Here is a 24,472-nt window from a genome sequence, read left to right on the forward strand (position 1 = left end):
AATACACTGACTAGCTTGTGGTATTTTTGGAATAAAGTGCTTTTAGAATGTTTAAAACCTATAGAAAACCTAAAAATGTGTAGCCATTCATCCATATTTGAACCGAGTGGACCATGAAATTGCTGTAAGTACAGACTGATAAGAAAAAAAAACACAAAAAAAATCAAACCTGCTTTAAAACCCAGCAACACAACTGTAGCTGTATAACTTTACAACAAAAAAGCAAAACAGCGATTTATTTGACATCTAAAACAAACATTAAAAATGCTCTCTAATTGCTAACCCCTGATGACCATGAAACCCAACAGAATGACAGTTTTAATGGTTTGTTTTAATTTTCTAATTGTTAGGGTTGACAAGAGTTAGCCATCATGTGTTAATTTTCAGTGCAATCAACAAACAGGAATCTCAAAAATGAAGACAATGTTAAAACAGTAGGTTTTTTTTTCCCCTTTCCGTGCAAATGAACGAGGAACAAGGAATTACATTAGAACAGATAAACAATCTGATGTTTCTTTACACATTCTTTACATAGTTTGCTTCACACATCTACAATGCTTGAATGTTTAAGATTAAAGCACAATCAAAAAGTTAAGTATTGTTAGCAAATGCAAAATTTTTGTTGATCCGTCACTATAAATAATCAGATCTCATATTAAACTAGTAAAAGTCATGCATCAATGAGGATTTATTTATGTTTGTCCCTTTTGGCTGATTTCTGTCTTAGTCACATGGTGATAGCGCCTCAATTCTTGTGACCTCAAAAGAGTAGATGTCAGTATTATTTGCTCTTAAGAAGCTCTCCACCAAAGCAGCAACCTGAGAAAAAAGACGATACGAGGTGAGAAACTGCAGGTCCAGAAGCTGTGTCTTAATTCACACACTGTCCATAATGTATAGTATTCGAGAGGAGCATTTTTGTATATTAGTAAAAAAGTATAATAGTAAACATATATCCCCTGACAATCGCATATTACAGGATTTCAAGAGCAAATATAAGTTATCACATCTAACAAAGAGAACATGCAAATCTAAACAAGTCTGATATGTTTACATTTGCAAAATACTATAAATGCTATAAATATGTAAATGCTACTTCAGTTATATTGTGTGGTATAATGTAAACGATGTTAATTGTTGTACTTAATGGAGACTTTCTAATCAGGCACATGAGTTGAATCAGGTGTGTTAAATGAGGGAGACATACAAAATATGCTGTGGTTGGGGGTCCCCAGGACAGGTTTGAGAACCACTGGCCTATAGAATGGCACTGCGTATTTTTAAGCTATTTAAAATTGAAGGAAAGCGAGGAAAAGATGGTGTTGTGCTGAAATCTGACCCCCGCCAGATTATTACCCCCCTAATATTGGTAGGTTTAGGGTTCGGTGTGGGGGAGCGGTTAAGATTAGGCAATCAGGTAGTGATTTCAGCGAGGGGGGTAATAATTTGGCAGGGAGTTGAAAATAGGCACAACACCGGTGTTGTTACACGTCGATTAACCGGTGGGGAAATTTCCTCACAGTCACAACCCTATTATATATACACTATATGTAGTGTATATATATGTGATCTGGACACAGTCAAACAGTCAATGCTCTCACCTGAAGCAGTGCTTTCTGACGCTCTGCTTCAGTGGACGACTCCTCGGCCAAAACCTCCACCTCCAGATTAGTGAGTAATGTCAGAACATCTGTGAAATACCCAAACATCACAGCACTGTCAGTAAGTTCAAATACACTGCATTATTGTGCGAGTGTGTGTGTGTGTGTGTGTGTGTGTGTGTATATATATATATATATATATGTGTGTGTGTGTGTGTGTTCATATAGTCAATTAAAATGTTTAATCTAATTAATTACATGATGTGGTGATTAATTAAATTCACTGCAAATTAAATTTAGCCGAACATACCCCCAAAAAATCATTTAAAACCATTATTGTGTTAAATGAGAAAAAATATAAAGTAGATATTACAAAAAAAATAGCTTTAGAAATAAATATTTTGATTCAACATAAAATGTATTACACATAAACGTTTGGGCTACAATGGCCTAACTAACACAACGTCGAAGCAAATTTTCAAACAGATGTTATCTTTAACAAACCACATATTTGAAGTCTACACAAACATATTCTTGAATCAGCCAATCAGATTCAAGGACCAGAAAGAACTGTTGTATAAGTAAATAACTACATATATAAATATGCACACCCACCCACCCCTGTTGTCTCAGCTATATAATTGGGCACATACTAAATTAATCTTTATTTACTAGCATTTCCAAAAAGGAACTCCTGGCTAGATCATTTACACATGCGCTAGTAAATTACCTTTGGGTGGAGCTGCAGTGGAGTTGAAGGGTGGAGCTGGAGCTGCAGTTGAGTTGAAGGGTGGAGCTGGAGCTGCAGTTGAGTTGAAGGGTGGAGCTGGAGCTGCAGTTGAGTTGAAGGGTGGAGCTGCAGTGGAGTTGAAGGGTGGAGCTGCAGTGGAGTTGAAGGGTGGAGCTGCAGTGGAGTTGAAGGGTGGAGCTGCAGTGGAGTTGAAGGGTGGAGTTGCAGTTGAGTTGAAGGGTGGAGTTGCAGTTGAGTTGAAGGGTGGAGCTGGAGCTGCAGTGGAGTTGAAGGGTGGAGTTGCAGTAGTAGTAACTGGAGGGGCTGCAGTTGGGGTAGTGAAATCTATGGAGAAAGTGACAGATACCATACATGTACGTTGTAGTATTTAAAAGGACAATAAATACAATACTGATTACTCTGACACTGACTTTGATGCATAAAACAATTAAATCTAGAACAGACTACTTTAAAAACCATTCTAAAACATACAATCTTTTCAATCTCTCAACATACTTCAGCCTAAAGAGTGATTCCCAATAAACAAAGCGTAAACATCTCTGTATTTGCGTAAGCAGGTTCTTACTGCAGGTGCTGTTGAGGTCGGGACAGCAGTCGTCGAGTTGTTTGCAGGCCTCGTCACAGAAACAACCTCTGAAACAGTTGAAGTTTGAGCCACTGCAGCACAGAGTCGGATGTGAACATGTTCCTTCAAAAGCAGTGCAGACGACACATCAATCCTCAGTACACTCACTCATTATACCAGCATGCTAAAGACACTAGTACACACACAGAAGGTGTTTGAAGTTCCAGGTGTTTGGATGCAACTGTATGTTGCCTTTTAAGAAAAACCTTATTGTAAACAGTTAATATTTTATTAGAAGCAAAGTTATTATTGTTAACAAAAAGTACATTCTTAAAAAAAGTAGTGAATTAAAATAATGGTTGACTGAAATAAAATAATAAACGTAATTTTAGACTAATTGCCAAGATAGCATTTCTTATTTTCATTCAGGTTAAGTATTAAAATAATTAAAACTTAAATGATTACAAATGAAAAAATATCTAGACATATTTTAAACAAAAACTAATAAAATATTATAACAGTATTTCAATGGTACAACATTTAAAAATATTTATACATTATGTAAAAAGTATTTCATGAATGTTTTGAAGTGTGATGAAAAAGGACACCAGTTACCATGGAGAATATTAATGCAAATACAAATTATTTTATGATATTTCAAAGGTCAGTAAAATTATATGATCTTCTCTTCTCAATGAGCAAGTAAGCAAAGCATCTAAGTTTAAAAATAAGTTTTCAAAAACCTATCTCATTGCACTTTTTTAAAAACAAAACGTGTTCTGTGTTAAGCAGCCCTTGATACAGAATAGCCCTTGATACTTGATTCAAAATAATATAAATAAAACAAAGAAGTAGAAAACATACCTGTCAATGGCAAAGTGTTTTCTTGTGTGTTGTTGGTGGTGTTACGGACTAAAAAAATGGGACAGAGGTGCAAATATATTAATAAATTTTCTTGAGTCTCTGACTGTATTCTACATTCCGATTTATTTCAGCACAGATGAATCAGATGTGAGAGTTCTTCATTCAGTATGAATATTTCTGAATACCTGTGAGGCAGGTGGGTTTGAAATCAGGGCAGCAGTCTTTTAATCTCAGACAAGCAACATCACAATAACAATTTTTGCGATGACAGCTGTTATTCAATCCAGAGCAGCACAGATCTGGATTCGCACAACTTCCATCTGTGACAGAAAATTCAAAATCATCAGTTAATGTAATTTTATACAAAATAATATATGCCACTGCCATAGTGAATTAACCACACACACACACAAAAAAACACTCACACGGAGAAGTCTGAGTTGTCGTTGTAGTCATATTTTTAAAGGACAGAAATGTGATGTGCCAGTTTAGAAGTGGTTACTATTGCAATATAACATTTAAATATTCAGGTTTTTGCCTCACATGTTGGTGAACTGACTGTAGTTGTAGTTCCGGTAGTTTGTGGTGTAGGTGGTGTTGTACTTGTAGTTGGTTCCAGAGGAGATGGTGGTGTAGCTGTCGTTGGTTCCAGAGTAGATGGTGATGTAGTCGGTGCTGATGTACTTGTAGTCGGTGTTGGTGTAGGTGGTGGTGTACTTGTAGTCGGTGCCAGAGTAGATGGTGTTGTAGCTGTCGTTGGTTCCAGAGTAGATGGTGATGTAGTCGGTGCTGATGTACTTGTAGTCGGTGTTGGTGTACTTGTAGTCGATGCCAGAGTAGATGGTGTTGTAGCTGTCGTTGGTTCCAGAGTAGATGGTGATGTAGTCGGTGCTGATGTACTTGTAGTCGGTGTAGGTGGTGGTGTACTTGTAGTCGGTGCCAGAGTAGATGGTGTTGTAGTTGTCGTTGGTTCCAGAGTAGATGGTGATGTAGTTGGTGCTGATGTACTTGTAGTCGGTGTTGGTGTAGGTGGTGGTGTACTTGTAGTCGGTGCCAGAGTAGATGGTGATGTAGTCGGTGCTGGTGAAGGCGGTATTGTACTTGTAGTCGTAGTCGTTGTCAGTACTGGAGTAGGTGAAGTTGTAGGTGGTGCGGAAGTAGGCGGTGATGTGGTAGATTGAACTGTGGAATGAAAGAAAACAAATGTTTAATATCAACAATCAGAGAATCAGAAGAGTTTACAGATTGCGAAGCGACGTTTGTTGTGTTAAGCTGTGCAGTAGTAGCATTAATTGATGTGGTAGTTTCAGCTGTAGAATGGAGAAAAACAGTGCATTGTAATTATTCCATCTGTATCTGAAACCTCTTTAGCATTAAATTATCATTCCTGACGGTTCTTAAAATCTCTCAGAGTCAGAGATCGATGATTCACAGTGCAGCTGCTGTGAATGTTACCTGTGGTTAAGCAGCTGATTGTGGCGAGCAGACAGCCGATGAGAAGAACAGCGGGAGCCATCCTACAGATTCAGTGCGTGTAAGACCTCTGCTAGTGATCTTCTGACTTGTAGCTTCCCAGTGGCTCCTTATTTAATGCTCCAGACTGTTTCCTCATAACCCAACATGCGTCAGTCCAGCCTCCTGCTGGAACACACTGCTATCAGAGACAGATAACTACTAAAAGCATGAAGGAAACATGTTTTTATCAGATTTTTTTTTTTACTGAAGCAGAGCAAACTGGGCCAAATGCTCCATTTGTGTGTGTAAATGTTGGTAGATCATGTGGTAATTCAGTGTGTTCACACTGCCATCATCAGGTTGAGCTCAGGAACTGATCACCTGGGTGTGGAGACGTTCATAGATGGTCTGATGTGATGTTCTGTCTCGTGTCATCAAACTCGGTGCTTTAGTGAAGTTACCTGCAAAATCATCCACCTGTTTTGCAAATACTCTCTCTCTTTCTCTCTCTCTCTCACACACACATACATACATACACCCACCCACCCACCTCCAGCACACTACTTACTTACTGGCCTCATATACAAAGTTCTGGGAGATTTGTATGGCGTCAAATCTATGCCATTAATAACCGAGCGCACCACTTATGGAAAACAGATCTACACGCGAGGAAACGGGAGCCCGCGAGCTAATTTCAAACACTGCGCGCGTCACTTGTCCTCTGCGCGCAATACAAGCCCTCGCGCGTGATCATCCCCACATCCTCGCTCGATCTTCTCTCACCTGCTCGCGAACACTTCTATTTTTGTCAGTCGTGGGGCGGGCTTGCTGTTTTAATTGTTATCTCTAACGCCATTGGTTACTTCCTTTTCCGAAGTCAGCTGTGATTGGACGCCTGTGAAAAGGCGATCCATAATTCACATGTGACCTGAGACATGGCTTCATCACCAGATGCAAGTTGTCATTTATTTTTAATAAATATAACATGGCTGTTTTAATGAAAATGAATTGCATGCACTGTCAGTAGAATACATCATTATAATAAAAGTTTATTAACATAAATTAACATAAATTCTTCCATTTACTAGTGATTAGTAGTGATTACAATCTTGTGATGTTACAAAGATAAAACAAGACCATAAAGTATTTTTATTAGTTTTATATTGCACAATAAACAACAACAATAAAATAACAAAATACATAAAATAATAATGATTAAAAATAAATCAATAAATTAAAAAATTAAAAAACAGACTTTTGAGAACAACAATCAGGGCATACAAGCAGTTTCAATGGAAAATGACTAGGCACTCAATAGGGGCAGACAAGATACTAAGCATTACGTCAGAGTCAGCATTACATTGGTCCAAATGATCTAGAAATGCTTGCCATATACTGTAAAACTTATTAAGATTACCAATAACTCCATACCGGACTCTTTCCATATGCAATATTCCAGTAAGATAGTTCAACCAGGTCTTAAACTGAGGAACAGTGTCCGATTTCCACAGCCTCAGAATGACACTCTTAGCAATAATCATTCCATAAATGATTGTACTTTGTACAGACACATTATGATCTAACAGAGAAATAGAATAACCAAATAATGCAATTTCTGGATCAGGTGTAAAACACAACCATACATATCCGAGAACCATTCAAATATGTCACACCAGAAATCGTATAGTTTTGGACATGTCCAAAAGAGATGGGTCAGAGAGCCTTCTGCAGATTTACACCTGTCACAAATAGGAGATAGTAGGAAAAATTCTGTGCAATTTAGATTTTGAATAGTGCAGTCTATGCATCACCTTAAACTGAATTAACTGATGCCTAGAACTAATAGAGCAAGATCGAATCCTACTGAGGCTCTCCTCCCATACATCAGCCTCAATCTGCATAAACCCTTTTTATAGATTTTAATGACATGTTTCCACGGTTTTAGCATGGTAAATCTACCAAAAGGTTATATTTGAAATTTTCATACAACATAAAGCTTGGGCTATATTAACTTTGCAAAATGAAAATAAAATAATATAAAGCTAATAGTCAACTTGTTGCTATATGCTGAATTAGTTGTAGTTCACCACTATATGCTTACCCAACCATATTTATATACAACCTCAAAAATGTGAGAAGTGTCAATTAAATAATTGTAAATAATAACAATAAGTGTTCCTGTGGCTCAGTGGTAGAGCATTGTGTTAGTAGCGCAAAAGGCCATGGGTTCAATTCCCAGGGAACACACATACTGATAAAAAATAACAATAATGTATAACCTGAATGCACTGTAAGTTGCTTTTAAAGCGTCTGCTAAATGTAAATGTAAATGTCCATGACTGTAAATCCCAAATTGGTTCAAAGGACCTTTGGATGAATAAATTATTTGTTCATATAAATTAGCAAGAGTTGCTGTATAAACTTTTTAATATATTTTGTATTACTATGTCAAATTTTAGGGGTTGATGGTAATATATTCTTTCATTGTAAGAGGGTTCTGCACTTTACCCTACTTATATTTATAAAAAAATAAATAAATAAATGACAACTTGCATCTGGTCTGTTGATAGACAGATAGACCTTTTGATAGACCTTTTCACAGGCGTCCAATCACAGCTGACTTCCGGAAAAGGGGAAGTAACCAATGGCGTTAGAGATAACAATTAAAACAGCAAGCCCCGCCCCACGACTGACAAAAATAGAAGTGTTCGCGCGAGCAGGTGAGAGAAGATCGAGCGCGAGGATGTGGGGGATGATCACGCGCGCGCGAGGGCTTGTATTGCGAGTGTTTGAAATTAGCTCGCGGGCTCCCGTTTCCTCGCGTGTAGATCTGTTTTCCTCTCGCGGAAGTGATTTACCGCGCGCGCCAGCATAAGTGGTGCGCTCGGTTATTAATGGCATAGATTTGACGCCATAGATTTGCATCCAAACCTCACAAGAGAGAGCTTCCTGATGAAATGAACGCCTCACACATTGTGGTAAAGTCCAATTATTTATATTTATTTCATGAATTGCATGGTAAACATTTAGGAATCCAGGCACAGAAAAAATAAACATACACCATAAACAGAAATCTTCCCAAAAAACAAACTCAGATCTCACTTTCCATAGACTGCATCAAACATACACAATGCTTGTGTTTAAGACTAAAATACAAAAAAAAAAATTACATGTTTGTGTCAGCAACTGCGATGCTTTTATTGAACCGTTATCATAAATAAACAGATCTCATATTAAAATAGTAAAAGTCCAGTGAGATTTTATTTTATTTATCATCCTCTTGGTTGATTTCTGTCTCAATCACATGGTGATACCGGCTCAATTCTCGTGACCTCAAAGGAGTAGATGTCATTATACCCTCGTAAGTAACTCTCCACCAATTTGGCAACCTGAGAAACAAAATAGCACGAATTAAGAAAACAACAAGTGCAGAAGAAGCAGCACACAATAAAGCTGCATGTGTGTGTAAAAGATGTACTTTTATGGTTCAGAACAACAAGCAAGAATGGAGGATTTCTAATGAGACACAGAACAGCAGTTGCAACAGCAGCAGTTTTTATTTTTTAAAGAGTTCAATGAATTTTGCTAAATGCTAATGCTTTTTTATTTTATTTTGTTAAAATACTGACATTTATAACCAGTGTTGGAGAAAGTTTCTTTTAAAAGTAATGCATTACAATATGGCATTATTCCCCCCCAAAGTAACTAACTACGTTATTTAGTTACTTTTTATGCAAAGTAATGCGTTACGTTACTTTTGAGTTACTTTTTAAATCTGGGCAGGGCTTGCTTGCATTTGACTCTTTTTATTCATTTCGAGGAATATTAAATCTGTTTTTGTGCAGGTCAGATGAGTAAATGCATGTTCACATTTAGTCTTGATCAACAGTAACATTTACAAGTTACAAGTAATGCAAGTTACGTAATCAGATTACTTTTTTTCAAATAACTAGTATTACTTTTAAATTTACAAGAAAAACATCGGAGTTACTTTTTCAAATAAGTAACACCAGTTACTTTGTTTTCCCATTTATTGACTAACAGCAAAGACTATAGAAATGATCCTTGAAAGGGACTTTGCTAACAGCTCTCCTGTCCCTGTGTTGAGAGAAATCGGCGAGAAACTGTGCTGCACTCAATCCAGAATAGCAGCACAGCTGAAAGGTTTGAGCTGCGCCCTCTACTGTATAGAAGTGAATTTGCATTTCCTTCATCCTGAGGCTCACTGTTGGTGTGTTTTACGTTTGCCAAATCATTGCATTATTTTTCAGAATAAGTAATGCAATTAGTTACTTTTTTAGGGAGTAACACAGTATTGTACTGCAATACTTAAAAGTAACAGTAACTTTCCTCAACACTGTTTATAACTATGTAGTTTCCCCATCACCAACAAAGTATTTTTCGCATGTAGTGCAAGTATGTGAACTGGACCCAGTCAAAGATTCAGAAACGCTCCTCTCACCTGAAGCAGTGCAGCCTGACGCTCTGCTTCAGTGGACGACTCCTCGGCCAAAACCTCCACCTCCAGATTAGTGAGCAATGTCAGAACATCTGCAAATACAGTGATGGTAAATGGTGAAACGCTGAAGGTAAAACATGACCTACACATTGATACACACAAAAACACACACAGGTGAATTACCTTTGGGTGGGGTTGGACTGGGGGTGAATGGAGGCAAAGCACTGGGAGTGAATGGCGGTAATGCAGTGGAGTTAACTGGAGGGGCTGCAGTTGTGGTATTGAAAACTATACAGAAAGTTAGAGATGATTCAAATTAGCCCAGTGAACAAAGCATTAACATCTCTGTGTCTGTGTATGCGGGTTCTTACTGCAGGTGCTGTTGAGGTCGGGACAGCAGTCATTGAGCTGTTTGCAGGCCTCGTCACAAAAACAACCTCTGAAACAATTGAAGTTTGTGCCACTGCAGCACAGAGTTGGATGTGAACACGTCCCTAGAGGAGCAGTGCAGACGTCAGTATACACTCGCTAACATTATTCTAGCATTATGAATACACTAGCACACAAGAGATTTCTAAAGTTTCAGAAAATATCTTCCTTGTAAGAAAATATCATTGTATTCTGTGAATTTATTTATTTTTTTGTAATAAGTGAATATTTTTAAGTATTTTATAAAAAATGTAGTGGAACACAGTCATTGAAACAAAAAGTCTGCCTCCAACATGATACAGAATTATTTAAAGGAATAGAAAACATACCTGTTAGTGGAAATGTGTTTGAGCTGTTGGTGCTGTTTTTCACTGTAACAGGGGACAGAGGTGCAGATTTATTAAGATTTCTGAATTAAAATGTTAAGTATATGTGCAGTATTTTATTATTCTTTTAATCACAGTAATATGCTTTACACTTGCATTATACACTAGCGCTGTTCTTATGTGAGGTTGTTAACATACAAAAATGTATGAATTGTATGAATATTTCTAAATACCTGCGAGGCAAGTGGGTTTAAAATCAGGGCAGCAGTCATTTAATCTCAGACAAGCAACATCACAAAAACAATTCAAGCGGTGACAGCTGTTATTCAATCCAGAGCAGCACAGATCTGGTTTCGCACAACTTCCATCTATGACAGAAAAATCAAACACATCCGTTAATGTAATTTCATACAATATAATATAGGATATGCCATAGTGAATTCATCACATGAACAAACAAGAAACACTCACACAATGGAGCCTGAGGAGTTGTTGCATTCGTTGTAGTTGCATTAGGTGGCGTGTTGGTTGTGTTGGGCGCCGCGTTGGTTCTGTTTGGCGACATGGTGGTTGCGTTGGGCGCCGTGTTGGTTCTGTTGGGTGACGTGGTGGTTACGTTGGACGCCATGTTGGGTGCATTGGGCGGCATGGTGGTTGCGTTGGGCGCCGCGTTGGTTCTGTTTGGCAACATGTTGGTTGCATTGGGAAACATGGTGGTTGTGTTGGGCGCCGTGTTGGTTCTGTTGGGCGACATGGTGGTTGCGTTGGACGCCCTATTGGTTGCGTTGGACGCCATGTTGGTTGCGTTGGGCGACATGTTGGTTGCGTTGGATGCATGAGGTGATGGAGTAATAGCATTAACTGATGTGGTACTTTGAGCTGTGGAATGAAAGAAAACAATCAGAAAGAGCAATCAGAAAATTTGAAGCATTTACAATTTTAACGTACAACATAATTCTGTTTCTTAAACCTCTTTAGCAATATATTATCATTCCTGATGGTGCTTGTCAAAATCTCTCAATGTGATTTAAATGAATGAAATCAGAGGTGGATCTACTTCTATAATAAAATCTGTATCAAATCTGACACATTACAGTGCGTCTGTGAATGTTACCTGTGGTTAAGCAGCTGATTGTGGCGAGCAGACAGCCGATGAGAAGAACAGTGCGAGCCATCCAACAGATTCAGTGTGTGTCAAACTCTGCTAGTGATAATCTGACTTGCATCTTCTCGTTTTTGTGCTCCGGACTGTTTCCAGAGTCCAGCCCCCTGCCAACACACAGATATCAGTAAAAGACTAATCAAAAACATCTTGGCTAATGTGCATGACTGATCTGATGTTTATCCTGAAATACGGGTTTCTTTTATGATGCTATTAAAATATTTTGAATGTCTGATGAAGATTCCCAAGTTGTGACAATGTCCTACACAACCGCATCAACTTGGTTATAAGAAATAAACCTTACCTGAATGATAAATAAATACCTTATTTTACTTCTTAGTTCTTATTTCAGATCATGTCACTACTCTTCCTCATGTCATGCCAAACCCATACGACTTCTTGACTGGAGCACAAAAGGTGAACTTAATGAAAGTGTTGAACTCCAAAATGAAAGAAAAACATCATAAATTTTACATGAAAATGTTTATATTTTTTCCGTTGTTTGACAGCTTTGAATTACAAAATGAGTGAACTTTTTCGTTTTTCACTGATTATCTTGCTCCCTGAAATTTGAACAGATATGTTGAGAATTAAAATGAATGCAACATTTTTCGGTAACACTTTAGAATAGGGAACACTTATTCACTATTAACTACGACTTTTCCCTCAATAAACTCCTAATTTGCTGCTTATTAATAGTTAGTAAGATAGTTGTTAAGTTTAGGTATTGGGTAGGATTAGGGATGTAGAATAAGTTCATGTAGAATAAGGCATTAATATGTGCTTAATTAGTACTAATAAATGGCTAATATTCTAGTAATATTTATGCTAATAAGCAACTAGATAAGAGACCCTAAAATAAAGTGTTACCCATTTTTCTTGCATATCACTACAATATACACTATCTTTCAAAAGAACTGGGGTCAGTAAGACTTTCTTTTCGAAATAAATGAATCAGAAACATTCAATTGATCAAAAGTGTCAATGAAGACATTTATAATATTACAAATGATTTCTATTTCAAATATATGCTGTTCTTTTGAACCTTCTATTCATCAAAAAAAACAAAAAACAAATCCTGATAAAGCATCATGGTCTCCACAATGATATTCAGCAGCACAACTGTTTTAAACATTAATAATAATCAGAAATGTTTCTTGAGCAGCAAATCAGCATATTAGAATAATTTCTGAAGGATAATGTGACACTGAAGACTGGAGTCATTACAGGAATAAATTACTTCTTAAAATGTATTCAAATAGAAAATGGCTCTTTTAAAGTGTAATAATATTTCACTCTTTTTACTGTACTTTTGATTAAATAAAAACAGCCTTGGTTGCCAATAGATACTTTTTTCAAAATCATTAAACCTAGTTTATTTGAAGCTGACCTTACAGATAAAAATGAGATTAATAAAATAATATAATTTGATTTTACATGAGTATAAATAAATATGATAACTTTATCACTTTTGCCATTTATGTATTAGAAATATGCAAGACTTTATCACTTAGACATCTTTTGGACAAATCTGTTGTAAAGCGCTACAAGGAAGTAATTTGAGCTGCTCACACTGGTTTAGTAAAAGAATTTTGATCAGATGTTTTCAGAAAGTGATACAGTGCACATTTACAGGTTTTTAAGCTGCATATCTTGTTTTACTTGTTCCATCAAAACCAAAATTTGAATAGCTACAGTTTTAGCCAAGCACTATTAAACAGAAACTGTTGTTTTCTGTATTAAAATAATGTGTTTACTTTACAAGCTGGACCAATTAATGGTTCATTTTGTGTGTGTGTGAATGTTGGTAGATCATGTGTGTTCACACTGCCATCATCAGGTTGAGCTCAGGAACTGATCACCAGGGTCCGGAGACGTTCAGACGGTCTGTTGTGATGTTCTGTCTCATGTCATCAAACTCTGTTCCTCTGAAAAGCTTGATAACACTTCTTCTTTTTTTCACCTCGCCATCTGTGGTCAGATGCCTCTAAACATCAATCGAAAGAGAGAGAACAAAGTGCTTTAGTAAACTCAGAGCCAGTTGAAGGTCTTTCTGTTATTAACAGGGATAATCATCCACCTGCTATGCAAATACTCAAACACACACACACACACACACACACCTTCAGCACGCTACTTACTGGACTCACATTCAAAGTTCTGGGAGATTTGCATCCAAACCTCACAGCAGAGAGCTTCCTGATGAACTGAACGCCTCATGCATCATGGTAAAGTACAATTATTTCTATCTAGTTGTATGTTAGACATTTAGGAATACATATGAAGATGAAATTAACATGTTATTTGCATTCGAGTTGGTTTTAGATGCTACGAACACTGTTTTATACGTGAACATAAATGTAATCATAATTTGAGCTGGCACCATCCAAGCACTAGTGTCATATATTACCTGGAATTGATGTCAGATACCGTACATGTATGCTTTTCAGAAAGGTTAGATCATTTCTACTTATGAATTTCTGCTTTAACACGCTAATGTTTCAGCTCCTCATTCGCAGTGAATAAAATGCCACATTGTTCTCCGTCTGAAGCATTTGAACCAACTATCTGATAAAAACCGGAAAATGGCACTGTTTCAGCTTCCTCTTATCTAGTCATTCCAGTGTTACGACACTATTTTGTTTTGTGCTGTCAATATATGTTTATTTTTGCACTTTTGTTTTCAATATTGCATTTAATGCCTTAAACTACTTATATTTATGTCTTTATCTTCAGTCAAAACATTACTAAACATGTTTGTATATCTTTAAAGAACATTGCTTTTATGAATGAAATCTAAAAGTTATCTGCTGTGTTTTCTGTCTTATCTGTATGTGTAGCTACAAAACAGAAGTGAATAACAATGGCCTACAGTAGCCTATTCGTCTATATGTATTTCTAACCAAGATAAGCAGTCGTGTGATTATCAGTGTTGACAATTGAAATATTATTTATATTACATATAATGAAATGTTCCATCGCATTTCTACACTCTCCATCCACATATATTTACATAATCTTTTAATATACCCGGGAAGTGTTTAACAAAACCAGCTAACAAAGATCAATGCATATTGTTCTCGTTAGACTTGTGTTTTGGTCACCCAAAGAAAAGCTGTACTGCTCATGATGCTTTCTTTATTTTTAGAGTTTCTTTGGGAAGTTGAAACCATCTCTGCTGTAAGTACTAAAGTCATTTTTCATCAAACATAAATCTCGCATAACTGTCTAATTTAGCTGTTATTTTTCTTCTGTACAGACATAGTGGACCACCAGCTCCACCCAGGAGAACAGGTGCTTTGATGACAACATGCCGTACCTGTGTAAAAACACAAGATTAAAACATCTATAGAACAAAATATTCATGTACTTTCTCACAAACATTAGGATTTTAGGTTAAAACAAAGGTATAAGGGATAATCTGTGACGTGCTATTTAAGTTTCAATCACCTTTTAGCATACTGCAGTTAAAATCTTTAATACATAAATTATTAAAAGTACAAAAAACTATGTAGCTTCTAAATTAATATGAGGTTATATCAACTGTACATATATAAGAATAATACGTTTGGCAGAACTAAAAACAAGTTAGCGGTGAAAATCAGCTACAGCGATCTGTAAAATGAGTAATTAAAATGTAAATAAATACAGCCTATAAACAACACCTCACGTGTTTTAAAAATTTACAAACACACATAAAAAACAACAACTAGCCTAGACCTCTTAAAAGGCAGAAAAGCTGGTTAGTCAAATTAGGCGCCATATTGAATTAAACGTGGATGAAAATGAGGCTGTGCGGCTTAAAGTATTTACAATGGCACACACTGTCCTCCTAGATCAAGTAATTTCACAACTTTCAAAACTATTTATGGAGTTTTTGTCTACCATAAGTTTTGTGCCCATTAAAACGTTTCGGAAGTCAAACAAACCTCAAAGCAGTATCAAATATGGCGCCGGCGTTTGGGCGTCTTCACACCGCGCGCCAATTTTCGTCGTCCTCACATTCTTTCTCATTCTATCACCGAATGCTTTAACAGTAAACAGAGCACCAAAAAGACGCAAACAATCAAAACACAAGCGTTTTGCTTATCTGTGACTTATTTTCTGCGTTTCTAGGTTTATTGGCGGTTTTCCGCGTTTCTGTCGAACGCTGGCGTTCTTGAAGATCAACTCAAATTCCCAACATGCACCGCGGCACGAATAAAAGTGTTAATATCTTATTGTTTTACGGTTTACTGCTAATTAAATGCTGTTGTTGTGTTTGTTGTCGCAAGCTCGTATTTATTTATTTATTGGTGGTTATCACCTTTGTTTATCTCAATTATTGCGGTTTTTGCATTCGAAGAATCTTTAATCTTATGTTTTTAAAAATGCATTTTATCTTGTAATATTCTAGTAATAGGTTTGTCAACCACAGTAAATAACTGTGGTAAATAATATGTACTGACATTCAGGTGAAATGTTAAATGCAATATATTATTGATATGTAGGACTTTCTTGTGAGCTCATCAAAACTTTTCAATTCTTTGTAGATAACAGTTCTGGATATGGCTGGCCAGAAGGGGAATTTGTAAGTATTGTGGAAATATCACTTGTCTAAACACAAAGTTAAAAGGTGTGGGAACATTCATACTTCCTGTTGTGTTTATCACTTCCCTTACTGTACTAATAGATAACAGCTGATTTTTGCAAGACGCTTTCATGAAGTCATCTTGATGAGCATCTATTATCCATCAGTCTTCTCTGAGTGCTGTGATCTCAACAGTTTATTAGTATAAGTAACTCAATCCCACATTACATTAGCATTTTCTCAGAACCTCTCAAAAAATAGTTGGAACATCACATGCTGGGAAAACAGCTACTTTTGAATGCTCGTCAATATAAAAAGATGTTTCTCTTGCCCCTTAAATGGCTAATCTGAACCATAATTAATAACATCATTGCATATGAATAATTACCTCTCGTGACCCATTTATGAATGCATGTGAGCTTCTTTTATACACAATTGATCAATCCCAACCATTTTCAGGATGAGGAAGATGGTGATACATATGAAGCTCCACCATGTGAACGTTCCCCCGTTAAAGTCCAACCACGCCATGTAGAGGAGAATGTTTACCTGGGTATCTATCTATCTATCTATCTATCTATCTATCTATCTATCTTAGTGTCTAATGTAGCGTTTGTTTTTCTCAGGTTATCCAGATCGAAACCCAAACCCTGTTATTCCCAAAAGACAGGCAGCTCCGCCGCCACGACCGGCCAAGATCACCCCGATAGGGAAAAGCATGGTAAAACATCTAAATTACTAAGAAATTAATGAGTTTATTTTACAGAAGAGGTTTGTGTAGCTTTTAGATTCAGCTGTGTGTTTCTTTTGCTTCTAGAAGCCAGAGCCGTCTCACGACCCGGAGGAGTTTTACATCGACCCCAATGATAGCAAACGTGAGTCTCTGAAAACAAGCTCATAAATTAAGAAAATAATCAGTTTTTGATTCAGGATCGAGGCTATATTTGAATAAGAATACAGTAAAAACAGTAATATCGGAAAGATATGATTATAATTTAAAATAACTGTTTTCTATGTGAATATACTCTAAAATGTAATTTGTTTCTGTGATGCAGAAATCATTACTCCAGTCTTCAGTGTCACATGATCTTCAGAAATCATTCTAATATGCTGATTTACTGCTCAAGAAACATTTCTGATTATCATCAATGTTTTGCTGCCCAATATTTTTGTGGAAACTATGATACATTTTATTTTTCAGGCTTCTTTGATGAATAAAAAGTTGAAAAGAACAGCATTTATTAGAAATAGAAACTATTTGTAACAATTATAAATGTAACATTCACTGTCACTTTTGAACAATTTAATGCGTCCTTGCTGAATAAAAGTATTAATTTCATACAAAACAATCTCGCTGAGTTTTGCACGATTGTGTACTTCAGAGAAAATGGATGGTCTAGTCTACAATAAAACTCTTCAACTTTATATTTTCTAGCTCCTGAGGTAATACGTAAAGATAAACCTGGTAAAAAAGCCCCACCTAAGAGACCCCCGATGAGACCTCCACCGGCCCCTCAGCAAGACGAAGGTCATTTCAACACATATTTATATCAGATATTACAGTATTATTTGATGACACACGGCATGTTTAGTTACTGTCCTCTCTGACCTTCCAGATGTTTACTTGGATCCAAATGAAGGGCAGGTAAGCATGACTGAGCATCCAAAATAATAACATTCTTGTCAGATATTGTGATTATTTTAATTTCACTTTATATTTGTTTCTGTCAGGATGATGATGATACATATCTAGAACCTGTAGCAGGTCAGTGCACCACGTATTTATAACTTAAAATGATCTTATAGCTAACTTAAATCATATTTGTCATTCATTATTTTATCTTTTCCAGAACCTCCTGCACTCCGAGGCCCGGCCCGTATGCCATTGCCTCCTAAAACTGTAGGACGAGACCTGCCACCACCAATGTATGTATGTCTAAATCAGGGTTATTATCATAAAATAAAACGAAAACCATATTTAAAAAATAATAAAAATGACGTTTTTTGTTACTCGAGATAAAATCTAATATTCAGCTAGTTGCTGAAGCAGTATTTATGCTTTTTTAACTTGATGAAATAACTAAAACTGAAATAAAAATGTATTAAAAAAACTATACAGTGTATAAAACTAGTTTTATCTATTTAGTTTGCTTGTAAAAAATAATATTGTTAAAGTATTACATACAATTCACTGAAATATTGTTAAGACTATTTTAAATCCTATTTGAGTTTTGAGCAATGGATACAGCCTTTGATGCTGATATTGCATTAAATTGTAAATAAATAATAATTAAACTAAAATTACAAATATTTTTACTCAAAGTACATTAATGTGCAATTAAAAAATGCAATAGAAAAATATTAGTTTTCTTTTTAAATCAAATATCAATTTGAAAGATTGTATGTAGTTGTTTTATTATGTATTGTTAAATTATTGTACACAGTTCACTTTAAGTATTGTTATTAAGATTATTTTATATCTTATTATTTTTGAGTTTACCAAAATTATAAAAAAGTAATAATTAACTACATAAAAATGAAAAAGGAAAATACAAAACTAAAAGCTATAATCCAAAATATTAAAACTGTAGTATCTAAATGATACTGAAAATAACGCCGGTCTAAATTCATTTAATTACAGACTGGCGTTAAATTATGGTGTTTGATAATTAGTTCTTTCACTAAAGCATCTGTTCTTAGCATTACCTTGATGCATTTAGTAGCAACTTTTATCTTAAACAACTTACAGTGCATTAAACATGCATTTATACTCATCAGTGTGCATTATTTGTGACCCTGGAGCACAAAACCAGTCTTAAGTCGCTGGGGTATATTTGTAGCAATAGCCAAAAATACATTGTTTGGGTCAAAATTATCGATTTTTCTTTTATGCCAAAAATCATTAGGATATTAAGTAAAGATCATGTTCCATGAAGATATTTAGTAAATTTCTTACCGTAAATGTATCAAATATTAATTTTTGATTAGTAATATGCATTGCTAAGAACTTCATTTGGACAACTTTAAAGGCGATTTTCTCAATATTTAGATTTTTTTGCACCCTCAGATTCCAGATTTTCAAATAGTTGTATCTCAGCCAAATATTGTCCTATACACCATACATCAATGGAAAGCTTTTTTGTACATTTGTACAGAAACCACTCAGATCATCCCGGTAGTGACTCTTGTTTTTAAATTAAATGTTAATTTAAATGAAATTAAATGTTTGGTAATATCATTTCTTCTTGTCTTACAGAATGAAACCTCCTGTTCCCAGAGCCAAATCTGTAAGTACTAGTTCAACACACATTCATGCATTCGTTACAGTGTTCCTCTCCTGAAAGAACTGATTCATTTGTGCGTTTCCTCAGAGTTCGGTTCTGATCGGTGACACTGTGAACAAAGGTCAGAGAGTTGTTCCGTTTCAACTCATGTATGATGATATAAACCCACATGCATTGTTTCATTTGACGTCGAATCTGTTCGTATAGTTCTGCCGCCAGAAGTAAAACGTGCCACGTTTTCTGGCCAGCTGCCAACCGCACTAAACAGCAAACCAGTTCCTCCCATCATCCTCCCCAAAGAACCCAAACCCAGGTGAGCTTGTGAAGTCTTTACCTCTTTACACGTTCAGAAACAGCTTAAAATCAAAAGAGAAAAACAACAAATTTGAAGCACGTTTTAGGTTTTTAAGATTGCATTATTTTCAAGAAAATGTCTTTAACTTTATGCTTTATGCTATTTCTCTGTAGTCCACTGATTTTTAATGAATGTAATGTGAAAAAACCCCACAATATTTAAAATATTAGTTTGTAAAGCTCCTAGTTGTGTTTGTTACATGGATTTTTATTTATGCTTAATTAATAAAACAAAATAATAGATAATTTTTTGAGCAATGTTTTAGTATCATTTGATATACTATTATAGTTTTTTGTTAATAGTTTGATTTTATTTTTATATTAAAGGTTAAAGGTTTAGTAATTTAAGCTTTAAGCTGGGCAAACAGTCACGTTGCTTTCTTTATGCAAAACTTCTTTTGTTTAGTTTTTTCTGGTGAAATATAAGATGCACAGTATTGGAAGTACTGTGTATTTTGGGTACAGTAAAATTATTTGCATAATGATATTATTTTCATGCAAATATCTCCAACCTCCAAAGCCGATTCTTGGGAGTCCACTGTAAAGCAGATATTAAATTTTCATTAATCTAATATGATAAAGTAATATTTAAATTGTAAAGTAAAAATGTTAGAAAAGCTCACGGTTGTATTTATTGCATGGCTTTTTATTTAATAATTTAAAAAAGTAATGGATGATTTTTAGTGTTATTTTAGCATCATTTATATACTATTGTTAGATTATGTTTTCATTTTAATTTCAGTTAAAGTTTTAGTAATTTTGTTATGTTTTGTTGCTTTTAAAAAAAAAAATTTTTAATTAAATTTTAGTTTAGTTTATTTAGTTTTAGTTATTTTAGTGCTTAAACTAAATGAAAATGAGTTATGAAATAAGTTTTTTTCTTAAATTTCAGGTAATGTTTATTACAATTAACAATGTTGTATGGTTTTAGTTAATAATAATAACCCTACATTTTTAATTAAAAAAAAAAATTTAAATGAATATTTGTGTTCATAATGGGCTTAATTGTCTCGAACATAAGTCACATTGCTTTCTTTATGCAAAATAATGTCGTTCCTTTTGATTTTTTGTCATGAAATATAAGATGGCCATTTCTTTGTGACATTTGCTTCTTCACTTTTTGAACAGTGTCCGTTATAATTCAATCTGAACACTTTTACTTCCATCAGTTGTAAAACGAGACCAAACTATGTTCAAGTAAATATGTTGTTTTTCCAGTCCTCCTCCTCCTCCGTCTCTGGACAGCACAGGTGAGATTATTTTCATTTTTTGTTATTCTCTATAACACATGAAAACAATGATAAGACTCAATCATAATTTCCATATAATTCACTCATGTTCTTTCCTCACACAGCGCTTTCTTTTGGAGCAAAGCCAGTCGCTCAGGTAAACACTACAGACACAATCAGTGTTTGTGATTGGTGACAAACTGCTAAAGCTGTCGCTGTATTCCGTCACTGATTGGCTGACTGTTTTGATCACGATCAGGGGGCGGGGCTACAGGACAAAGAGTGGTTTGCTGGAGTTTGTGAACGTAAGACCGCGGAGGAAACTGTGTTCAGGATTAACAAGGTGCGTCTAGTTAAATATAAATATTTGCATATTATTTAAATGCTGCGTGTTTATTATCTAAATGGCAGTGTAGAATGGAGTCATATTGTTCGGAAATTAATCAATAAAATAAAAAGATAATACATTTTATTTGAGTGCTGCATGTTTATCATCTAAATTCAGTTATATTGTTCTGAAATTAAGCAATAAAATAAAATATAAAATCAAATTAAATCTAGGATCAAATAAAACCATACTCAGGATTATAAAGTTGTGTCTTTGTTTATGTGTGATTTGTATTTTGGCATGTTTATCCTGGGAATGTTCATTTCAATCATCGTTCTGAGATTAAGCTACTAAATACAGTATCAAATAATTAATAAACAAAAATATAAAATAAAATAAATTTACTGTTAAATAAATGTTCTGTTGAGTTATACTGTTCCTAAATAAAGCAGTAAAATAAAATAAAATATAAAATATTTATATTTATTTATATAAAATATTTATAAAAGTGCATATTGCTCTTTTGTTGATTTTGATTGCTTCCATTGTCCTCATTTGGATAAAAGCGTCTGCTAAATGACTATATGTAAAATGACATAAAACTGCATTTACTGTTTACAGGTGATTTATATGTTCTGTTTAGTTAAATGCTACATATTTATCTTCCATATGTGATTGTTGATATATATATATATATATATAGCTAACATTCACTAGTTTTGGACAATGTACAGTATATTTGTCATGTGTGTGTCTGGCAGGACGGCACGTTTCTGGTCAGATACAGCAGTTCCCAGAATGACCGACAGCCCTTCACGCTGGTCGTGTTTTACCGGCAGAACGTTTACAACATCCCTGTACGCTTCTTGGAGGATTCGCAACAGTACGCGCTCGGAAAAGAGGGCAAGAAGACGGAAGAGGTAGAGGAGGAGAGGAATATCTGCTTCTCTGTGCAGATCTGTCTGTCTGCTTTCACTTCAAATTCAGTTTGATAACATTCAAGTGTCTTTGTGCAGCTGTGCATGAGTTCACATTTACATTTATGCATTTGGCAGATGCTTTCATCCAAAGCGGCATACGATGCATTCATTTTTTTTTTTTCAATTCATGCATTCCTTGGGAATCGAACCCATGACCTTGGTGTTGCCAGTGCCATGCCTTAACGTTTAGGCTGAACTTAAAGCACTATAAAAATACTCCAAATAATTTTTTAGATGTATCATTTAATTAAATGTTGTTTCACACAATTATTTTCACAGGGATTGCTGAAATGCTTGTGTTTTGGCTCAAGCTCAGTCTCATGTGACCGCAAAATCCCTCCCCTCGTTACAGCTGGAGGATTTTATGCTTTTTGGCAAAGTCCTGAAATACTTTTTGAAACACCTTAGGGATTTTTTTGGTCTAACATCTATATTCTAAATAATATCACATTGAAGCAAATCACTTTGAGTTATAATAATAATAATAATAAAAATAATAATTTTGATTTTGACATTTTCATTGAAGTTTTAGTAATTTTGTAGTTTTTGTATACATGTATGTATTGGTGTGTGTGTGTGTGTGTGTAGGTGTATGTAGTTTTTATTCATTTTTCAGTTTTAGGTATTTTGGTTATTTTATTACATCAACTTTAACAAAATTAAAATGAGAAATCCTTAGGAACTAGCTGAAATAACATTTTATTTTGTTTCAGTTAATGTTTATTTCTTTCAAATAATAAAAACCTTTTTTGTTGGAGTTTAATATGCATTTCATCTATATTTTGCTTTGACAAAAACGTTTTTATATCTATTTAATCATTTTTGACATTTGTGTGTATATAAACACACACACACACACACACACATACATAGTACATATATAAATATATATATATATATATATATATATATATATATATATATATATATATATATATATATATATATATATATATATATATATGGTTTGTTAGGATTGGACACTATTTGGCCGAGATACAACTATTTGAAAATCTGGAATCTGAAGGTGCAAAACAATCAAAATATTGAGAAAATCACCTTTAAAGTTGTCCAAATGAAGTTCTTAGCAATGCATATTACTAATCAAAAATTAAGTTTTGATATATTTATGATAAGAAATGTACAAAATATCTTCATGGAACACTTTATATCCTAATGATTTTTGGCATAAAATAAAAATGGATAATTTTGACCCATACAATGTATTTTTGGCTATTGCTACAAATATACCCCAGCGACTTAAGACTGGTTTTGTGGTCATATTAAAATGATTAATTGCGTGTATATATGTGTGTGTGTGTATGTATGTATATATTTTCAAAAGTTATTCAAAAAAATGTAATGTCAAAGCAAAACTGCAGCATGACAGTGAATATTGCTCATTGGGATAGTTCTGATGATCTGTGTGTGTGTGTGTGTGTGTGTGTGTGTTTTGCAGCTCTTCAGTAGTTTGCAGGAGATGATTTCTCATCACATGAAGAACCCTATCCTCCTGATCGACCGTAAGAGTCAAGCTAAACACAGCACTCACCTCTCTCACCCCGTTCGGCCCTAACGCTCTCGTCCTGCTCTCATTCCAGCCTTCACCTCCTGATATTGACCCTGATATCACACAAACACTCACTCATACTCTGCCTGAATTATTTATTACATTATGTTTGTAATGCAGTCCGATGTTCATAGTATGTCTTGTGTTCTGAACATTTCATGTTTGGGGATTTTTGAATATGGTGACTATGTAGTGTTCTTTAAATAACTTTAGTTAAACTCTATACACATATAATGTTTACAGGACAACTTGTTGTCTCTGTGTAAAATAGTTAATAAAGAAATAAAGAAAAAAACAACATGTGACCTTTTTGGCATTTTTTTCCACACAAACTTTGCAATGAAATTAAAACAAAATTAGAAACTGAAATATGATAAGAGACTGTACTTTGAAACCATAAGCTAATCGTAATGCTAAGTGGTAAAGCAGTACAGTCGGGGTACTATTTGATAAAGTATTTATCAACATCGTGGTATTTGAAATGATTTGCATATTAATTAAATAGCGTGATGTTTACATGACCGATCCTTGAAATGTTGATTTAT

At 34.9% G+C, this 24,472-nt stretch overlaps 3 protein-coding genes across 12 annotated transcripts; 1 reads left to right on the plus strand and 2 right to left on the minus strand.

Annotated features, from left to right (window-relative positions):
• Positions 1–310: 310 nt before the first annotated feature.
• On the minus strand, positions 311–5,952 carry LOC131545831 (mucin-2-like). 7 transcript variants are annotated; one of them, XM_058785006.1, is made up of 10 exons: positions 5,809–5,952; positions 5,618–5,697; positions 5,237–5,419; positions 4,325–4,963; positions 3,967–4,101; positions 3,782–3,829; positions 2,918–3,040; positions 2,332–2,676; positions 1,602–1,690; positions 311–819 (listed from the first exon to the last, which is right to left on the minus strand). In XM_058785006.1, exons 3-10 carry the CDS (start codon positions 5,295–5,297, stop codon positions 724–726), a joined length of 1,536 nt encoding a protein of 511 aa, XP_058640989.1. In that variant the 5' UTR covers positions 5,298–5,419; positions 5,618–5,697; positions 5,809–5,952; the 3' UTR covers positions 311–723. The 7 variants fall into 7 exon arrangements, with proteins under 7 accessions (XP_058640989.1, XP_058640992.1, XP_058640991.1 ...); XM_058785009.1 differs by having other exon boundaries at positions 5,237–5,422; XM_058785008.1 differs by having other exon boundaries at positions 5,805–5,946.
• A 2,247-nt stretch (positions 5,953–8,199) lies between these two features.
• Positions 8,200–24,227, plus strand: si:dkeyp-117b11.1 (B-cell linker protein). Of its 4 annotated transcripts, XM_058785016.1 has the most exons (21): positions 8,200–8,214; positions 9,648–9,768; positions 10,072–10,208; positions 14,761–14,792; positions 14,872–14,935; positions 16,145–16,182; positions 16,642–16,735; positions 16,809–16,903; positions 17,000–17,057; positions 17,618–17,710; positions 17,799–17,827; positions 17,914–17,947; positions 18,033–18,108; positions 19,439–19,469; positions 19,554–19,587; positions 19,674–19,779; positions 21,039–21,070; positions 21,175–21,206; positions 21,309–21,392; positions 22,139–22,297; positions 23,817–24,227. In XM_058785016.1, the coding sequence occupies exons 5-21, from the start codon at positions 14,923–14,925 to the stop codon at positions 23,931–23,933; spliced, it is 1,125 nt and encodes a 374-aa protein (XP_058640999.1). In that variant the 5' UTR covers positions 8,200–8,214; positions 9,648–9,768; positions 10,072–10,208; positions 14,761–14,792; positions 14,872–14,922; the 3' UTR covers positions 23,934–24,227. The 4 variants fall into 4 exon arrangements, with proteins under 4 accessions (XP_058640999.1, XP_058640997.1, XP_058641000.1 ...); XM_058785014.1 differs by lacking the exons at positions 8,200–8,214; positions 9,648–9,768; positions 10,072–10,208 and adding an exon at positions 13,612–13,840 and having other exon boundaries at positions 14,872–14,906; XM_058785017.1 differs by lacking the exons at positions 8,200–8,214; positions 9,648–9,768; positions 10,072–10,208 and adding an exon at positions 13,788–13,840.
• LOC131545834 (mucin-2-like) lies at positions 8,216–12,044 on the minus strand. The gene is made up of 8 exons (XM_058785018.1): positions 11,565–12,044; positions 10,922–11,329; positions 10,684–10,818; positions 10,454–10,495; positions 10,067–10,189; positions 9,879–9,983; positions 9,699–9,787; positions 8,216–8,625 (listed from the first exon to the last, which is right to left on the minus strand). The coding sequence occupies exons 1-8, from the start codon at positions 11,623–11,625 to the stop codon at positions 8,533–8,535; spliced, it is 1,056 nt and encodes a 351-aa protein (XP_058641001.1). The 5' UTR covers positions 11,626–12,044; the 3' UTR covers positions 8,216–8,532.
• Positions 24,228–24,472: the final 245 nt, after the last annotated feature.

This window comes from Onychostoma macrolepis, chromosome 08 (assembly GCF_012432095.1).
Source record: "Onychostoma macrolepis isolate SWU-2019 chromosome 08, ASM1243209v1, whole genome shotgun sequence".
Lineage (NCBI taxonomy): Eukaryota > Metazoa > Chordata > Actinopteri > Cypriniformes > Cyprinidae > Onychostoma > Onychostoma macrolepis.

Bases quoted from the DNA above. Each gene is read 5' to 3' on its own strand.
- si:dkeyp-117b11.1 (XM_058785014.1), top strand. The intron at 19,780-21,038 runs GTGAGCTTGTGA...TTGTTTTTCCAG, and splicing joins CCCAAAGAACCCAAACCCAG to TCCTCCTCCTCCTCCGTCTC. The intron at 22,298-23,816 runs GTAGAGGAGGAG...TGTGTTTTGCAG, and splicing joins AGGGCAAGAAGACGGAAGAG to CTCTTCAGTAGTTTGCAGGA.
- LOC131545831 (XM_058785006.1), bottom strand. From the start codon at position 5,297: ATGGCTCCCGCTGTTCTTCTCATCGGCTGTCTGCTCGCCACAATCAGC. The intron at 2,677-2,917 runs GTAAGAACCTGC...CTTTCTCCATAG, and splicing joins CGACCTCAACAGCACCTGCA to ATTTCACTACCCCAACTGCA. The intron at 820-1,601 runs GTGAGAGCATTG...CTTTTTTCTCAG, and splicing joins GTCAGAAAGCACTGCTTCAG to GTTGCTGCTTTGGTGGAGAG.
- LOC131545834 (XM_058785018.1), bottom strand. From the start codon at position 11,625: ATGGCTCGCACTGTTCTTCTCATCGGCTGTCTGCTCGCCACAATCAGC. The intron at 10,190-10,453 runs GTATGTTTTCTA...CTGCTCCTCTAG, and splicing joins AAACACATTTCCACTAACAG to GGACGTGTTCACATCCAACT. The intron at 9,984-10,066 runs GTAAGAACCCGC...CTTTCTGTATAG, and splicing joins CGACCTCAACAGCACCTGCA to TTTTCAATACCACAACTGCA.